The sequence below is a fragment of the Talpa occidentalis genome, unplaced genomic scaffold, assembly GCF_014898055.3.
Source record: "Talpa occidentalis isolate TD23 unplaced genomic scaffold, MPIMG_talOcc4v2.1 talOcc4.6, whole genome shotgun sequence".
NCBI lineage: Eukaryota > Metazoa > Chordata > Mammalia > Eulipotyphla > Talpidae > Talpa > Talpa occidentalis.
Window position 1 is genome coordinate 5,007,937 of NW_023604972.1, and position 15,654 is coordinate 5,023,590.

General features: G+C 52.9%; 1 protein-coding gene across 1 annotated transcript in view; it reads right to left on the bottom strand.

Moving 5' to 3' along the window:
• The window catches only part of BOD1L1 (biorientation of chromosomes in cell division 1 like 1), a 44,348-nt gene that overhangs the window by 11,647 nt on the left and 17,047 nt on the right, over positions 1–15,654 (bottom strand). Inside the window, 7 exon segments of the mRNA XM_054688461.1 lie at positions 439–509; positions 1,848–1,908; positions 3,278–3,321; positions 5,825–5,909; positions 6,658–6,722; positions 8,738–10,195; positions 10,198–14,707. Of these exon segments, the coding sequence (XP_054544436.1) occupies positions 439–509; positions 1,848–1,908; positions 3,278–3,321; positions 5,825–5,909; positions 6,658–6,722; positions 8,738–10,195; positions 10,198–14,707 (6,294 nt within the window).

Below are 15,654 nucleotides of genomic sequence, written 5' to 3' on the forward strand. Positions count from 1 at the left end.
TTAGAATCTAGAATACTGCTTTTGGCATCTAGACTTGGATCAGATTCAGTTTTTGATAAATTCATACAAAATAATCAAATTTGTCTGTCACTATACTCTATTACAGTGATTCTAAAATACTTAAAAAAAAATCATTGCTCCTTTCTCCATCTTTGAGTCCAGCACGGTCGGCGATGGTGTGTCCTGAGTTAACAGGGGGGTTTTGTGGCCCACTGAGGGCTGAGGAGAGGGTCTCTTCGTTGGAGCGCACGGACATGGCAGAACGCTGCCGGCCCTGTCCCGCTACCTACACGACAAGCACAGGGACAGAAGTGACGTGAACCTCAATAGGGTCAGTGAACTTTCAATACATGCAAATAAGTTCTGCTTTTCTTTGTGCACTGGCAGAAAGTACAATGTACAAATCAGGAAACAGTCGAGCTTCCTAAGAAAACCCACCTCTTTCGGATTTGCTTCAACACGGTGGTCCCTCACGGCTTCTGCGTTGTCCTTTCTACCATTGGAAATCTCTGAGTAATAAATACAAAAAAGAAAAATCAACCCTTACACCCTTACAGACTTCCTTCCCCCAGTACAATTCCAGGGCGTGTGCGGCGGGGCAGGGAAGGAGGGTGGGACATGACCACAGCAGTGGCGGGTCCTCCACCAGCCCGGCCAGGGGAGCCTCAGGAGTCCCCTCTGGAAAGGCGAGGCCCGGGGCCAAGCAGGGCCGCTGGGCTTCACACGCAGCCTCTGAGCCACCGGCCCACGCAGGGAGCTGCGCTGTAGGAGGAACGTCCACGGAGACCAGGGGGTGCCTGGGAAGCCACCGGATTAGCAAGTCCCCTGACTGACGCCGCCAAATGCAGGAGAGGGTGGGGTGACAACTGCCACGCCACTTGGGGTCAACCTGGCACACTCAGTCAAGCTGAAGAGTCCTATCACATCGGCAATGGCACACCGAGTGTCGGGGCACCAGATACGTCTAGAGAACAGGCACTACATCACGCGTCGTAGCTGTGAAAAACCGGAACGTCCAAGACGACATGAAATTATGAAATATAATAACCTGGGTGGATTCACATACTATGGAAATAAAGAACAAATGAAATAAAGTAACTAGAGTTACAGGCGTCTGACAAAATCTCAGAGTGTGATGCTAAAGGCACCAGCATGACAGAGACAGTTCTGGAACACGGCACTCCCTGTTGCCAGGAAAGGATTAACAGCAAGCGCAGCACAGTGGCCCCTTGGGGGGTGAGGGGGAGCTAGAATGTAGTTTACGCTTTCTGAAACAGTTTTTTCTAAAGCATGAAGCAAATGTTCCAAATTTTAAGGCATGCCAACATTAGGAGATAGGTAACACGGGGGTTTCTAATCCTTGCTGTGTGGCTGTGAAATACAACACACTAGGAAAGCAAGTGCACAGGGGTTCAGACTGCTTTCCCCACTCTGGGAGAATCACAGGTGTTGGCAGCCTCCACAGGCGTTGGCAGCCTCCACAGGTCATGTGGAATGGGGCGGGGGCACATTAATGTGAAGTCCCGGATGTGTCACCTGCAGTCAGCACAGAAGTCCTCCTTGGGAGCAAACCCTGAGGAGGACCGCAGGCTCCGTGTTCCCATTGCACTAACTCCACTGGGAGGCGCTGATGAAGTTCCAGAAGCTACTGAAGGCCAGGCTCCCCACAACCCTCCACGCCTGCTCCCACAACAAGAAGTACTATTAACATTCTCCTTACTAGAGTGTGTGGATTAAATGAGAAACTTTGTGAAGTATTTAGCACAGGGCCTGGCATGCAGAAAGTAACCAACAAATGGCAATTTATAATTCATATTGAAATTACCACTATGAAGTCATTAACTCACCTTCTTTGTTAGAAGTTTTGCTATCGGTTTCTGCATCTCTTTTTGAGCCCGAAATTTCAACCTACACATACAAAAGAAGAGGGTGTTTATGGAAAATCTCACAAAAATCTTAAAGATGGACAAAAAAGGAAGGTGACTGAGGTACTCTAGCCGTTTGTGGCAATGTTGGAACTGGGGTACGTGTGCCTCTTCATTTCACCCAGAAGCTCAAGACCACAGAGCACCTTCCTTGTGAATTCGCTTCGGTTTTTTTAAGTTATCGGGCCACTCTGCCTGCCCTCCTTGTCTTTACAATGGTGATGGCAAGAGCAAAAAATAAGGTCGAAAATTTTCTGAATTGTGAGTTCCTTTCCCATCCAGAGACTTTCCCAAAATTCTCTTGTGTGCAAAAATGCTAGAGGATTCCGTCACTCTGGAGGGAGATTTCCCTTTGGCAAATCTTGACCACTGTCCCTTGCTTTTTAGACTGGGGGAGAGTCTCGAGATATCGACGACACTCCAGTGTGTGGCTCCGCAGCTCAGGTGCAGCAAAGGAGGGCTGGGCTGGGGTGGGGGCAAGGGAGGCCCCATACCTTGGGGTCCGCAGGTCCCAGTCACACTGAGCAGCCTTGACCTTTTGAGGGTACCAAGCCACGAGGGGCATTTCCCCACTGTCTACCTCAGCAGGAGTGTACGAGCTTCTAGCTACAGGCAGGGACACTGCAAGGGGGTGAAAGAAACTCTAATGCTGGGGTATCTGAGAGCAGGCAGGAATCGTTGGGGTCCTCTAGGAGCCCTGGAAAGAAGAGGGCCCATGATTTGTGAGCATTTTATAAAATCTTTACTCCTGGCAGGACATTAGATCCTTTACTCCTACAGAAGGAAAAAAAAAATTCTCTCCAGCACAAAAGGAATTATGAGAACCACATATGGGATAAATATGCATTCGTGGCAATTATAGCTTAGTATCTTCAGGGAAACTTCCTAAAAACAATGTGAACTTTGTTAACTTCTTAATAAAAACCTGTTTTGTCTACAGCATCAGGGTAATTTAAGACATCACGATCCCACCATGGACCCATAATCGTAATTATAAATCAAAGATGCCTAGTTCTTTGAATTTCATTAGCATTATTCTGCACGATCTGGGCCTTCCCTCATGCTTCCTTAGTTCTGTCTCAGGACACTGGCCTAAAGGGCCACTAGGAGATCGCGCTGCTGAATTCGGAGTGACTATTTTTCTGAGGAAAACTGCTGAATTTCATGACATCAGTGGAGCCAGATGAACGAACTTATGTTGAACTTGAGAGGCACACACAAACGCCTCCTGACTCCTAAAGAAATGTGGGCAGCCCCTCTCCCTTAGGGGTGCCTCCCCATTCATCTCAAACACCCCCAAAAACAGCCCTGGCCACAGTACCAACAAAGCCCGAACCACATCAGTGACTTACATCCAGGGGCTCAGGCACCGACGGAGGCTCTCTCTGTAGGTCAGCTGTTCAGAGACAAAAAACGAGCAACAAGGAAACTCAATACTGAACCACAGAGAAGCAGAAATCTCAGGGTAATTAGGTAGGACTATGTTGCTAAGTGGCCTAGCAGCTTTGGTGAATTATAACATTCTGACCACTATTTTTTAATTATTTAACGCCCACAGTTTCGCAGTATCGGCAGTGCCTCCCTAAGTCCCTACGCAACTCTGCTGGCGACCTTAGCTCAGCAGCAAAACAGTGCATGCAGCCAGGAGACGCTCTGTGCCACTGGCTCGTTTGAAAGCAAAGCCACCAAATGAAAAGTCAGACTCTCCCTCTAACAGCAAAGTCTATTTATATTCCTTGGAAACCTGAAGTACAAGGTCTACTGTTTCTACTCAGCAGTGACAGAACACACATTTTTCTTTTAAACAACTTCCTTTTACGTAAGTAGATGTCTTAGTGAACTGTACCTAAACACAGAGACCTAAAACATAACTGTGGGAAATGAGGACCTCAGAATCCAAAAATGCTACCTTCTTGACAATTAACAAATGGGGTGCTAATTACTTGTGTGATAAGTCATATGTACAGATTTTAATAAATGCATCTGTCCGAGTTTTGGGCAGATTAGTCATCATTAGTGTTTTCACAAGTCAGCACGGATAGCTCCCGGGCCTTGGCGCTTCCAGGCCTGTCTGCTTCAAGGCTCTAGCTTACATACGTGGGGGACGCCCTTCCCAATGGTTTTGCCTGGGAAAGTCCTGTCCCAAGTGCCCAGAGTCTGGGGTGAGGGTCTACGCATTCTGCTCCTGCGTCCAAATGACCTCTCCACTGCCTCTCTGCCTCATCTACTAATGCACACTGATCACCCTTCAGTAACTGGCTTCAAAACAGGGGGAGGGCCTCCCTGGTGGCTCCAGGGGTTAAACGTAGCATTATGAAGCTATCTGCAGCCTCTGCAGCACGAGTTCGATCCCCTAGGCAGCCAGGGAGCTACCCACATGGTGCAGCAGACCTCTCCTGACTCGCCCACTCAGCAGTGTATTTCGATCAGTCTGCCTGTTCTGTTCCCCACTCTGTCTCTGGTGAATCCTCTCACCCCCGCACCTCTGGCCTATACCCCAGGTTTTGTATGCATAAATAAATAAATCCTTAAAAAAAAAAAAAAGCCCACAAAATAGGGGGAATGACAAGTACTTATCAGGATTCAAAACAGACGTGTTGACCACCCAGCCCATTTTTATGGAAATACTTGGGAAACAGTTACCTGCATATGGGAATTCATCCAAGCTTTACTTGTAATAGTGCAAACTACAGACACTGGAGCTCTTTACGAGGTCTAACAAATGGGAAAGTATGGTAAAGGTCACTTGCAGTCCCAAAACAAATGAGGTCCGTCTGCGCACACCAAAGGAGAAGGCCCCACAACGTGGGTCCAAGAAAGCGCTACACTTACTAGGACATTTCTGTTAAACCACGAGAGAATGGGAAACTGAACCGTGCGTGCGTGTATCGAACTTTCTCCAAGTAAAGGAGAGAGACTGGGTCAGCTTAACTACCGGCCTTCCCCAAGGCCCGAGCTGGCACGGCTGTCCCCACAGACACGCATGCCTCTCCAAAATATCTGGTCATCCACTCTAAAGCTCCTATTGCTTTTTCCTAGTTAATGTGAGAAAACGTTTCTCCACTGCCGCAATTCTCATGTCCACTTCCTTAATCCTGTGGTTCTCAAAGTGTGGCCAAAGGACCCCCAGGACCTCCCATGCAGGGCCCACCCTACTGCCACACGAACACTAAGATGCCATTTACCTCATGAAATCAGGAGTGCACAGTGGAGTTTTCCACAGTTATCTGTAGAGACTATTTAAACCCCAACTGCGTAAGTGCGATAAATTTCAACCAAGACAACGAATAGCAACAATCTGAATACAGACATCGATGAGAGAAACCAGCCATTTTCTATTAAGCTAGACTTAAATTTGCAAAAATATAAATCAGCTACTATTTACACAATAGCTGACTCCACAGCAAGTTTTGACACAATAATTTGGAGACATCAGATTTATACAATTATCTTAAATAGAATTTATACCTCTAGAGAAATAGTATATGTTGAAACAGAGTAAGAAATGTGGGCCTCCATGGTGGCGCAAGGGTTAAGATGCAACCTGTGAAGCTGTCCGCAGCCACTGCAGCACGAGTTCGATCCTGACTGGGGAGCTACCCACAGGGCGCAGCAGACCTCTCCTGACTCCCCGCTGTTCCCCTCAGCAGTCTATTTTGGCGGAGCTGCCTGTTCTGCTCCCCACTCTGCTCTGGTGAATCCTCGCACCCCCCACACCTCTGGCCTGTACCCCAGTTCTTGTATGCAAAGGAAAAAAAAAACAGTAAGAAACTTAACTCATTTTTAAAAGGCGGGAGGCAAATGCATAGGGCCTGTGTTTTACTGTGAGCTGGCTACTGAGTTTCAAGCGAGAGGCCAATGCACATGGAAGGGAGTAAGAGAACACAGTAGGCGCTCACCTTCTCCGCATGGCGTGCTCCCTCCCGGGTTTTCTGGTGGGGTGAGGGTTTCAGGACTTTTCTCTTTTCCTGACGACACAGACGTCTGGGAAATTCAAAGTGCCATGAAAAGAAGTTATCAAGAAGGCATGACTAACCCCAAGTTGAGGCATATCAACTCCCCGCATGTTATAACACAGAAGTCTGCTCTGAAGTCTGTGCAAAACTTAAAAATGAAAACATGGTTATTTCTGCCCAGGAGGCTTTTCTTTTTCCCCTAGCAAATTTCTACTCAGTTATAAAACTCTGCCCTCATGTCATCTTTGTAAGCCCTGTCGTCTGCCACCCGACTCCCGATGGGCAGGCCGTGCCTCCTCTGCCCGGCTTGGGCTCCTGTTCACAGCTCTGCTCCCACGGGCCGCTATGTGCCACGACCTCAGGCTGGAACCGGGACGCGGAGACTCACTTGCGTACAAGATAGTGACATGACCTACGTCTAGTTTTTAGCAGCAGTTCTCTGGACTGAGTGAGCGAGTGAGTCAGTGGGGTGACTGCAGAAGCAGCGGTGAAGACCCTGGTGGTGGACACAGACACAGCAGTGGATGGAGTCAAGTTATATTTGGATGTGGAAACTCCAAGACTTGGCAATGGATTAAGTGTGGGGTGACAGGGAGGAACGGAGGGTGACCGCTGAGTTTGTGGTTTGAATAAACAGAACTGGATTACTGAGATCCTTAGCTTTCTCCCCATGGGGATAGGGGAGCAGGGGGGGTGACAAGGAAGCGCCTCCAGGACGTGTGGTGACGTGGCTCTCCCACATGCACACGTCAGTGTAGACGAATCATCATCCATACCTCAGTTTTCAAGCCGGCTTTGGGTTCCAATCCTTCCGAAACATTCAGCGCAGACTCCTCACTGCCTAAAGAAATGGAAGCCACCAAATGGGAACACAAAGCTGTCACCCGGCATGCCACGTCCCCTTCCTCTGTGGCCTTATATTTGCCACTAGTAGGAAAAGATAAAAAGTAGGTACGAAAAATCCCAGGGCTTCCCCGGTGGCGCAGCAGTTGAGCGCTGGGTTGCAAAGCTGCCCACAGCCTCTGCAGCACCGGTTCGATCCCTGGCTGCTCCCCGGCCACCAGAGGAGGGTCCCGCATGGCGCACAGACCTCTCCTGCCGCCCGCTGCTCCCCTCAGCAGTGTCCTTCGGTCCTTCTGCCTGCTCTGCTCCCCGCTCTGGCTCTGGTGAATTCTCTCACCCTCCCGCGCTTCTGACTGTACCCAGTGCTTGTATAAATAAATAATCTTTAAAAAAAAAAGAAAGAAAGAAAAATCCCAGATGGAAGGCAGGAGCCATTTTCTCACTTTTTGAGGAGGTATGTATGAAACAGTTTCTTGTGTTAAGGTGGCTGCCCAGAAGAATGTAAAATAGTATTGTGGACACACGTTATTGCTAAGTATTTTCCTATAGTGATCTGCATCAGCACTGTCCCTGTAAGAAGGAACCCTGAGCCGCTGAACAGTCTCAATGAAGAAGGCAAACTATGAACCGCCTCACTCTACTTGCTCCGCCTTGACACAGCAAAATTGAACATAAAAAACCTGAAATAGCCAAAAAGAAAAGGGTATTTTCTCCAGCGGACACTCATTTCTATCCATCTTGGCCCTTCCTCCTTCCTCTTCTGTCATCTGCCACCTGTGGCTTCATCTCCCTCTCAGCTGCCCACACACACCCCTCCCAGGAAAATCCCTCCTTTCTCCAAGAGGCTGCAGGCTTTTCCTCAGTAAAAGCCCTTCGATTTTTGCACCTTCAGAGGAAAAACAGGGGGAGGGAGTAGTAACAGACTAGCAATGATGAGTCACAAAATCTGCCGCAGCATTCAATCTACCCCCAAACTCGAAGGGAACTGTCTCACGTAACTTTCCTCTACCCTGGAACGTTCTCGGTGTTTGCCAAGTCCCTACAACAGCAGGACTGACGAATGGCTGACACCAAGGTCTGTTCCTGGGGAAACGTGCAGGACACTACGCTTCACAGCCAGGGCAGAAGGTCAGCCCCGACCCCTGGCGTTCTCACAGCAGGTGGTGCTGAAGGGTGTGTAGGCAAGTCACTGCAGTGTCACAGCTCACTCGCTGCCCAGCCAGCTCAGTCACACCACAGCCGACGGTCGCTTCCTGCCGTGGACAGCGTCACAGCCTGCTGACACCACCACTATATTCACAGTTCTTTTCACCCTGACTACATCTTTGCACCCCCATGGCTGGCACAGTGGGCCTGGTGTCAAGCATCTGAGGTGGCCGGCAGAATGAAAGATGGTGGAAGCACACACCTCTGACAGGGCCCGACTCTAACATGATCTTTGGAATCTGCCAGCAGAGAACATGTTTCTCTTCTCTTTCAAATTCTAAACCACAAATGGTATTTAAAAATGCACTGCACTGACCTGTCATAAGCTGCACATCTCCAAGAAAGTGGAGGGTGCTGTGGTGTCTGCTTGCTCTATTTGCCCCACTTCATGCAAGAGAGACTGAGGCTTGGCGGTCATTTTCTTGTAAAAGGCACCCAAGGACCATGCTAGTTACCTGAACCTATTTCCTCACTTGTAAAATGAGGGGGCCCAAACCCCACTTGTCATGGGGCTGTAAAGCAACACTCATTCTGATCACCAAGAGCCCAGAGGAGCTCAGTGACTGGCAGCTCACACGCAGGTGACTTCGCAACTTCCTGCCCCTCAGGTTCCTACCTCTTTTCTCTCTGCACATAACGATGGGCCAAAGGTTTTAAACCACTAACACAAGCTTCTTCTAAGGAAATGACCCTCCAACCGCGGTTCCCGCCACCCTGGGTCCTGCTGGAGCCCAAACCACCTGCTGGCAGGCTTCTCACATGTGCTAGTCAACTGTGGAAAATGCTAACAGTTGCGGTTAGTCTCACCTATGCCACACACACATTCTTTGGAAGAAACGGTGATCCTGAGGCCTTCTTCCTTCTGGCACGAGGGCGCCGTGCCAGCTCCTGCTGTCTCCGAGCACACGGGAACTGGCTGCTTGCAACTGTGGCCGCTCTTTACAGCCAAGTCCTGCCCAGAGTTAGGGGCTGACAGAGCTACATCGCAGGCAGCTGGAGGGACCATGGCGTGGGGAGGAGCAATTTCAGATTTTTGGTGGTTAACACATTCAGAGGGGGTGGTTTTCAAGTCGCCCTCAGAACCCTGCGGGTTGGGAGAAGGCGAGGACTGCCACGCAGCGTCTCCTAAACACGGCGAGTCGACACCTTTTTTAGCACCGGGACTCACTGCTGTCACACAGCCAGCGCTGACGGAGGAGCCTTCATCGCCGGCCATTTGCTCGGGCCCTCGGGGGCCCACGGGCGAGCTGGCACTCCTCCGCAAACCTGTGGGGGAACCGTCCCCCGCCGTCTCTGCCTCCAGGTTCGTGTTTTCTCTCTGAACTGCATACGAGGACACGGGCTTCTCTTCTGCACGGATGAGGCACAAGGCACTCTTGCTTCGAGCCACTGTGTCCCGCCTCTCACTTGGCTGGCCTCCCGCCTCAGAGAGCTCAGCCACGGAGACCCTGGCCTGCCCTTCCTCGGTGTGCATGGTCCCCACGAAGCCCACTGTCTGCCCTGCCAGTGGGCCAGACTGCTGACAGCCGTCCTCAGTGATGAGGCTGGGCGTCGGGACGTCACGCTTGCTCCGCGTGGCAGCTGACAAGGCCTTTCCTTCTGGCTTGCTGGCGGTCAGCCGGCTCTCGCCGCGTGTGTCCAGGCCGGTGGTGATCGGCACACATTCAACTGTGCTGGTGGAGATGAGGGCGGCATCGCTCGAGTCCTCCACCCTTGCCGTGCCGGGCTGCTCCTGGTCCAGCGGGACGGCTCCCAGCACAGCAGCCTCGCAGCCTTCAGAGGTGCTTGTGGAGATCATGGCCGAGTCGCTCAGCTCCTCCGCAGGGGTGACGGCGGGACGCGTGGCCGCCTGAGGGCGGGCGCTGGACACCGGGCCCTCGCAGTCTTCCCCCGAGCTGGTTGAGATGACGGCGCTGCCGTCCTTCTCCTCGGCGAGGGCCCCGCGGACGGAGGCCTCGCAGCCCTCCGCGATGCTGGTGGAGATGAGCGCACACTCGTCCTTCTCCTCCTTGCTGGTCGAGGCGAGGGGACGCTCGGCCTCTGCGGGGGCGCTGGGCATCGGCACCTCGGAGTTGCCGGTGCTCACCAGGCTGGGCCCCTGAGCTCCCTCTTCAGCGGGGGCACCGGCGGGCTGGCTCTGGGTGAACTTGGTGGAGGTGGCGCTGGAAATAGGCACTTCGCACTCCTCGCCGAGGCTGGTGGAGATCATGGCGCACTCGTCCTTGTCTTCGGCCCGCGCGGTGGCCGGCTGGCTCGCGTCCCCGACGCCGCGCTGGGCATCGGGGCCTCGAATTCTTCCATGTTCACCCTGGTGCCGTCCACGCCGCCGTCCGTTCTCAGGGCGCTGGGGCGACCCTCCTCCGCGTCTGTCATCTTGCCTAACGGAGCAGCGCCGTCGCCTGCTCTGCTGGTGGAAATCATCACGCCGCTGCCTTGACTTCTGCCCCCCGCCACGCTGGCCTGGCTGGGGACGTGGTCGCTGGCGCTGGCGGCCAGGAGGCCGTCGCATTCTTCGTTTTCCACGGAGGTGATGACACCCTCGTCTTCCTTTGCGCTCGTGGATGTGTGATGAGCGTCACCTGCCGGGGCTGCACCAGACACGAGCACCTCATAACTGCCCCCGACCAGGTCGGCAGAAAGAGGGGCACCCTCAGCTCTCTCCTTTCTGGCAAGCTGGCTGTCGCGCTGCTCAGAGGCCGCCACACTCGTCATGGGCCCCTCACAGCCTCCTGGGCCCCGCGCGGGCGGCCCCGTCCCCGGCGCGGCGCTCGTCACGCTGCTCTCCACCAGCCCTTTGGCGCTGGAGCAGATGTCTGGGTCCTTGGCGCCCCGCCCTGCACCGCTCATGCTGTCCACGCTGCTTTCGCTCGCGTCCGTGAGGGCGGCCCCGGCCCCCACTCGCCCCGCAGCCGGCCCCACGGGCGCGTCCTGCTCTCCTGCACTCTGGCACGTGGGCCCGCCCTCGCCATCCTCCTCCACGCCCGCGCAGGCGGCGGCGGGCCCGACCTCGTTGCCCCTGCCGGTGCTGGTCACCACGCCCTCCCCTTCGTCGTCGTCCTCCTTGGCGCCCGTGCTGGTGACGACGCCCTCGTCATCGCAGGGCCCGGCCGCCACCAGCGACGCGTCGGGCACCTGCGCGGCGGCCGTGCTGTCCATCGCGCTCTCCGCGGTCTCCTCCGACTCGGAGCTCAGGGCGAAGCCCGCGCCGCTCTCCTCCGAGCCCGAGCAGCTGGCGGGGCCCTCGCCGTCCTCCTCCGTGATCCCCGTGCTGGTGACTGCGCTCTCCCCCTCCGCGCCGTCGCTCCCCAGGCCGTCTCCCCCCGGGGCGGCGCTGGTGCCCAGGGGCGCGCCCTTGTCCAGCAGGCCAGCGGCCGCCCCCGAGACCCTGTGCTCCTCGGGGGGCCCCGCGCCCGTCCCCGAGCACATCACGAAGCTATCGCCTCTGTCCCCCGCTCCCGTACATGTCACAGTCCCCTCCGTCTCCTTCTTGGGGCCCATCCTCACTGCACTGCCCCGGAAGCCGTCGGCCTCCTCACTGCGTGGAGACCCCTCTCTTATTTCCGTCCCTGCGCTGGTTACGGCGCCGTCACTTTCGCCCTCACTAATGAAAGCACCAGCGCCGCCCGCCAGCTCCGACTCTCCGCTGGAAGCTCCGCCGCGCTTCTCCTCGGAGCCTGCACTGGTGACCGCGTCGTCCTTCTCGTCCGGCACGGCGCTGTTGACGGTGCCTTCTGCCCGCGTGGCGCAGGCCGGCTCGGGGGCCGTGCTGCTCTGTCCAGACTCGGCCAGGGCGCACTCGCCACTCTCGCCTCCCTTGGTGCTCGTGAGGTAAGTCTCACTCTCAGCAAGTCCCTCTGTGACACCTCCGCCTTCTTCCGCTGCAGCGAACACGGTGCGGCCACTGGCTCCTGCCCCAGCGTGGAGGGGGGTGTTTCTGGAGCCCGCAGCTGCTGTCACGCCCTCGTCTGCCTCAATGCTGGTGCACGGCACGGCCACCTGCCCCTCTCCTGTCTCTGAAGATGTGGTGGTGGCAGGCCCCGCCTTGACCGTGCTGAAGGTCACGCCTTTGACCTGCCCTTCAGAGCTGGTGGCGACAGGTGTCCTTTCTGCTCGACCAGGCCCGGCTGCCATACTCTCAGCCTTTCCCGTCCTCTGGGGTGAAAGAGATGAGGCAGCCTTGCATCCGGCACTGGTGTCGACCTCGCTGTTCTCATTCCTTCCTTCGGCCCCCACCGCTGTGTTCTCTGTCCCACCCGGGCCTTCACAGTGCTCCTGTTCGACAGCTTCGGCGTCTTGTGTACTCACGCCCAGCACGTGATCAACAGCAATACTGTCCTTCCGGCCACTCATGACTGCAGCTTGAATTGCCTGCTTTGAACTGGGCCCAGTACTCACGTCCCTGTCTGCCTTGGCTGTGTCCATCAAGTCACCTCCTTTGTCAACATTCTTACAGTCTATGATCCTGTCTGCTAACTCACTGTCAAGAGGTGTGTTTGATTTTCTCTGTTTACTGGGCAGTGAGGTGGCCTGGTGACCTGGCGTGTGCCCTCTGTCATCCATGCTTACTCTTGCTGGCATGTCTGCGGTGGAAACCGCACTACCCTCTCTACTGTCACTTGTCCAAAGGGCTTCTGTCACACTCCGGTTAGGGATGTCAGAGTCGTGCTTAGGTGAGGTGCTGGCTGCGCCCCCTTCTGAAGCAGGCCTTTTGTCGAATAAAGCCATTCCATCTTTGTCATGAAACTGCTTCTGCGGTGTGACAGTCACTGCACTTGGGGATGGGGCCGGGGCTGGCTCTGCAGGGGGCCTTCTCGTGTTCGTCACATCCTTGTGCGCCCTCTCGCTTTCTGACGGGGCACGAGACAACACGCGAGGACCAGCGTCAGGGTCCACATTCCCTTCCCGAGCTCCTTGTTCGGTGGGCTCCTTCTCCCCAGGGTTCAGCCTGGACACAGCACTTTGGACATGCCCCTTCTTGACAAGGGTGCTTTTATGGTCGGTGTGTTTTTCAGAGTTACTAACAGCGCCTGTGCCACGTCCTGATTTACAGGGGGGAGCTGCTGTTTTTGAATCAACCGTGGAAGTTCTCAATTCATCCTTCACAATTGTGGCAGAAGATCTTTGCTTGGTAACGTTTTCCGCGTCGGCGCCTGACTGAGAGCTAGCATTGCTGCCCTCCTGGGGTTTCGGTGCCTCACAGACACGCTCAACGGCCGGTTCCGGGTCCATGTCCATGGGCTCCTGTTCTGGGACCAGAGTGGTATCGCCGCTTTTTCTTGGTCTTGGGAGGGAGGGACTACTGGGGGTGCCCAAAGCACCGGCTGCGAGTTTTTCTTCTCCTTTGGTCATCTCTTGTGACACGCTCCCTCTTCGATTTTCCCACAACCTTCGACTTAACTTCTTGTCTGTGCCGGAACTCGCCCCTCTGGCCTTTTCATGATTACTGTCAACTTCTCTACCATCCTTGTCATCTGATCTAGTCTCTTCCTTCTTCTTTACATCTTTGCTGCTGTGCTTGAAGCTTCTGCTTTTGTGTCCGTCTGATAACTTTCTCTCCAGTCTGGAGGAGCCGGAGTCTTTATCACCCTTATACTTGTCCTTTGCTGCCGGGGCCTTGGCCCGGTGACTAGACTCCTTCTGGGCACTGTGGGCCCCGGCGACGGCGCTCTCCACCACGGGTTCAAGGCCGGTCTCCTCAGAAGGCCTGTCCTCAGCTTTAGACTTTCTCTGTCTATCTGGGTCACTTTCTTCTGTGTTCTTGTCTTTGTCTGGCTTTGAAGTGCTTGTCTGTTTTGGGACACTTTCTTGTAACTCTATTTCAGCTACTTTTAACTGTTTGCCTTGACTTTTTGATTTTGACTTTAACGTAAGTTTCTCTTCTACCAAGCTCTTTGTCCTCCTCTTGTCCTTGTGAACAGCCTCTTCTGGTTTTAAATTACCCTCTAGATTAGTGGAGTCTGCATCACACCGATCCTCTGAATAACTCTCACTTCTTCTCTGTGATGTGACACCGTGTTGCCTGGAGCTCAGGGAGTCCCTCTGAATTCTAGAATCACTGGATCGTCTGGACTTGTGCTCCACCTTAGCTCTATCGGCCGACACGTGTCTCTCTTTTTTGTTGTTTTCTTTGCGAACATTCTCATCTGTTTTGATGATATATTCGGAAACTGGCTTTCCATCTTTGCCTAAAATGGATAACTTCCTTTCATTCCGGTGTTTACTTTTTCGCTCAGGTTTGTCATCTGAAGACGGCGTTGTTGGCTGACGTGGCTTTTGAACGCTCTCCTCCCCTTTCAGTGCTTTCTCAGAAGACTGAGGCTCGGCCTCATCGCCTGCTTTATGTACGCTGTCACCTTTATATTTGTGTTTTGTAGGCGGTTTGTCTTCTGACAAAGCCCTCTCTCTTTCCGGCTTCTCCTTGGAGGATTTCGCCTCTTTCTTAGGCAAGCATTTTGAATGAGGAGTTTCCGAGTCATCCTTCTTCAGGTGCTTTTCTGTTTTCAAGGCTCCCTTCTGTTTCTGGGTTTCTTCTGTGCCCACGTCAGAGCGTTCCGCCTGCCTCTTCCCGTCCCTCGTGTCCGTCTCTTCCTGTGACCCTTCCACCACCACAGGGGTAGATGTCCTTCTCTTGTGTTCTCTTTCCATTTTGGACTCGTTTTTGTTTTCCTCAGCTGAATGCAAAGACTCTGAAAGCCTCCGAGCAGGTTTACCTGCTTCACTTTTTGCATGAACGTGCTTCAAATCCTTTGAAGAAGACACCTTTTCCTTTTCACAATGCTGCAAGAAAATATGAGAAAGAGTAAAATCAGTATTATATTCAAATTTAACATTTGGGTGCCTTTAGATGCTGAATGCGCACACATCACACTCACTTAGTCTTTGCTAGAGGCCTGAGGTAGGGATCACTCATGTCAGTCTCTGCACCAGGGAACGGGATCTCAGCATGTTCCATAAGCTGACATCCCGCAATGAGTTTAGATGATCTCATTCTAAGTCTACTGCTCTCTCCACCACAGCACAGGACTGCCAACGGAGACCAGCAATTTCTCCCGAGATTTGCCCCTGTACTTAGGAGGCAAATTACTAATGCCCACTAACCCCAGGTCATCAACAAACACGTCCTGAATGGATGACAGTCCGATAGTCTTTTTAGTTCAAAAGCGCCATACCTGATGATAAAGACAAGTTAAAAATTTTACACCGAACTGAAGGTTTTTCTGTATTTTAATTTGGAAACCAGAATTATTTATAGAAACCACATGAATTTAGGCTACTTGGAGGGCATTCTACTTAGAAGATTAAAATGCACACAGTAACTCAAAGTAACAGTAGCCACATCATATGTGAGGTATACGAGCTTGTGTTTCCAAGGGAAACCACTGGCGGGCTAAAGCATCCTAAGTCTTCTTCCCTCGCCATAGGGAGTGGATGCCGACTAGCCAAACTTTAAAAGACTCGCTGACTACTAGTTGTAATTACTATTATTCAAACAATAGGCTGCGATCCTTAGAAAGACCATGTGCCTCTGGATCTTGTGCTACTGCAACTTCATATAATTTTACACATGATTAATGTACTTATACTAGTATAGGGGTGAGAGTTTGGCGTGATCTTAAAAATACCTCAAAATTAAATTCCTCAAAGGAAGAACAGAGATTTTATTAACCTAATTTTACTGTAAGTTTGAGCCAAATAATGTAGAATATAATTATATTTTCTATGAA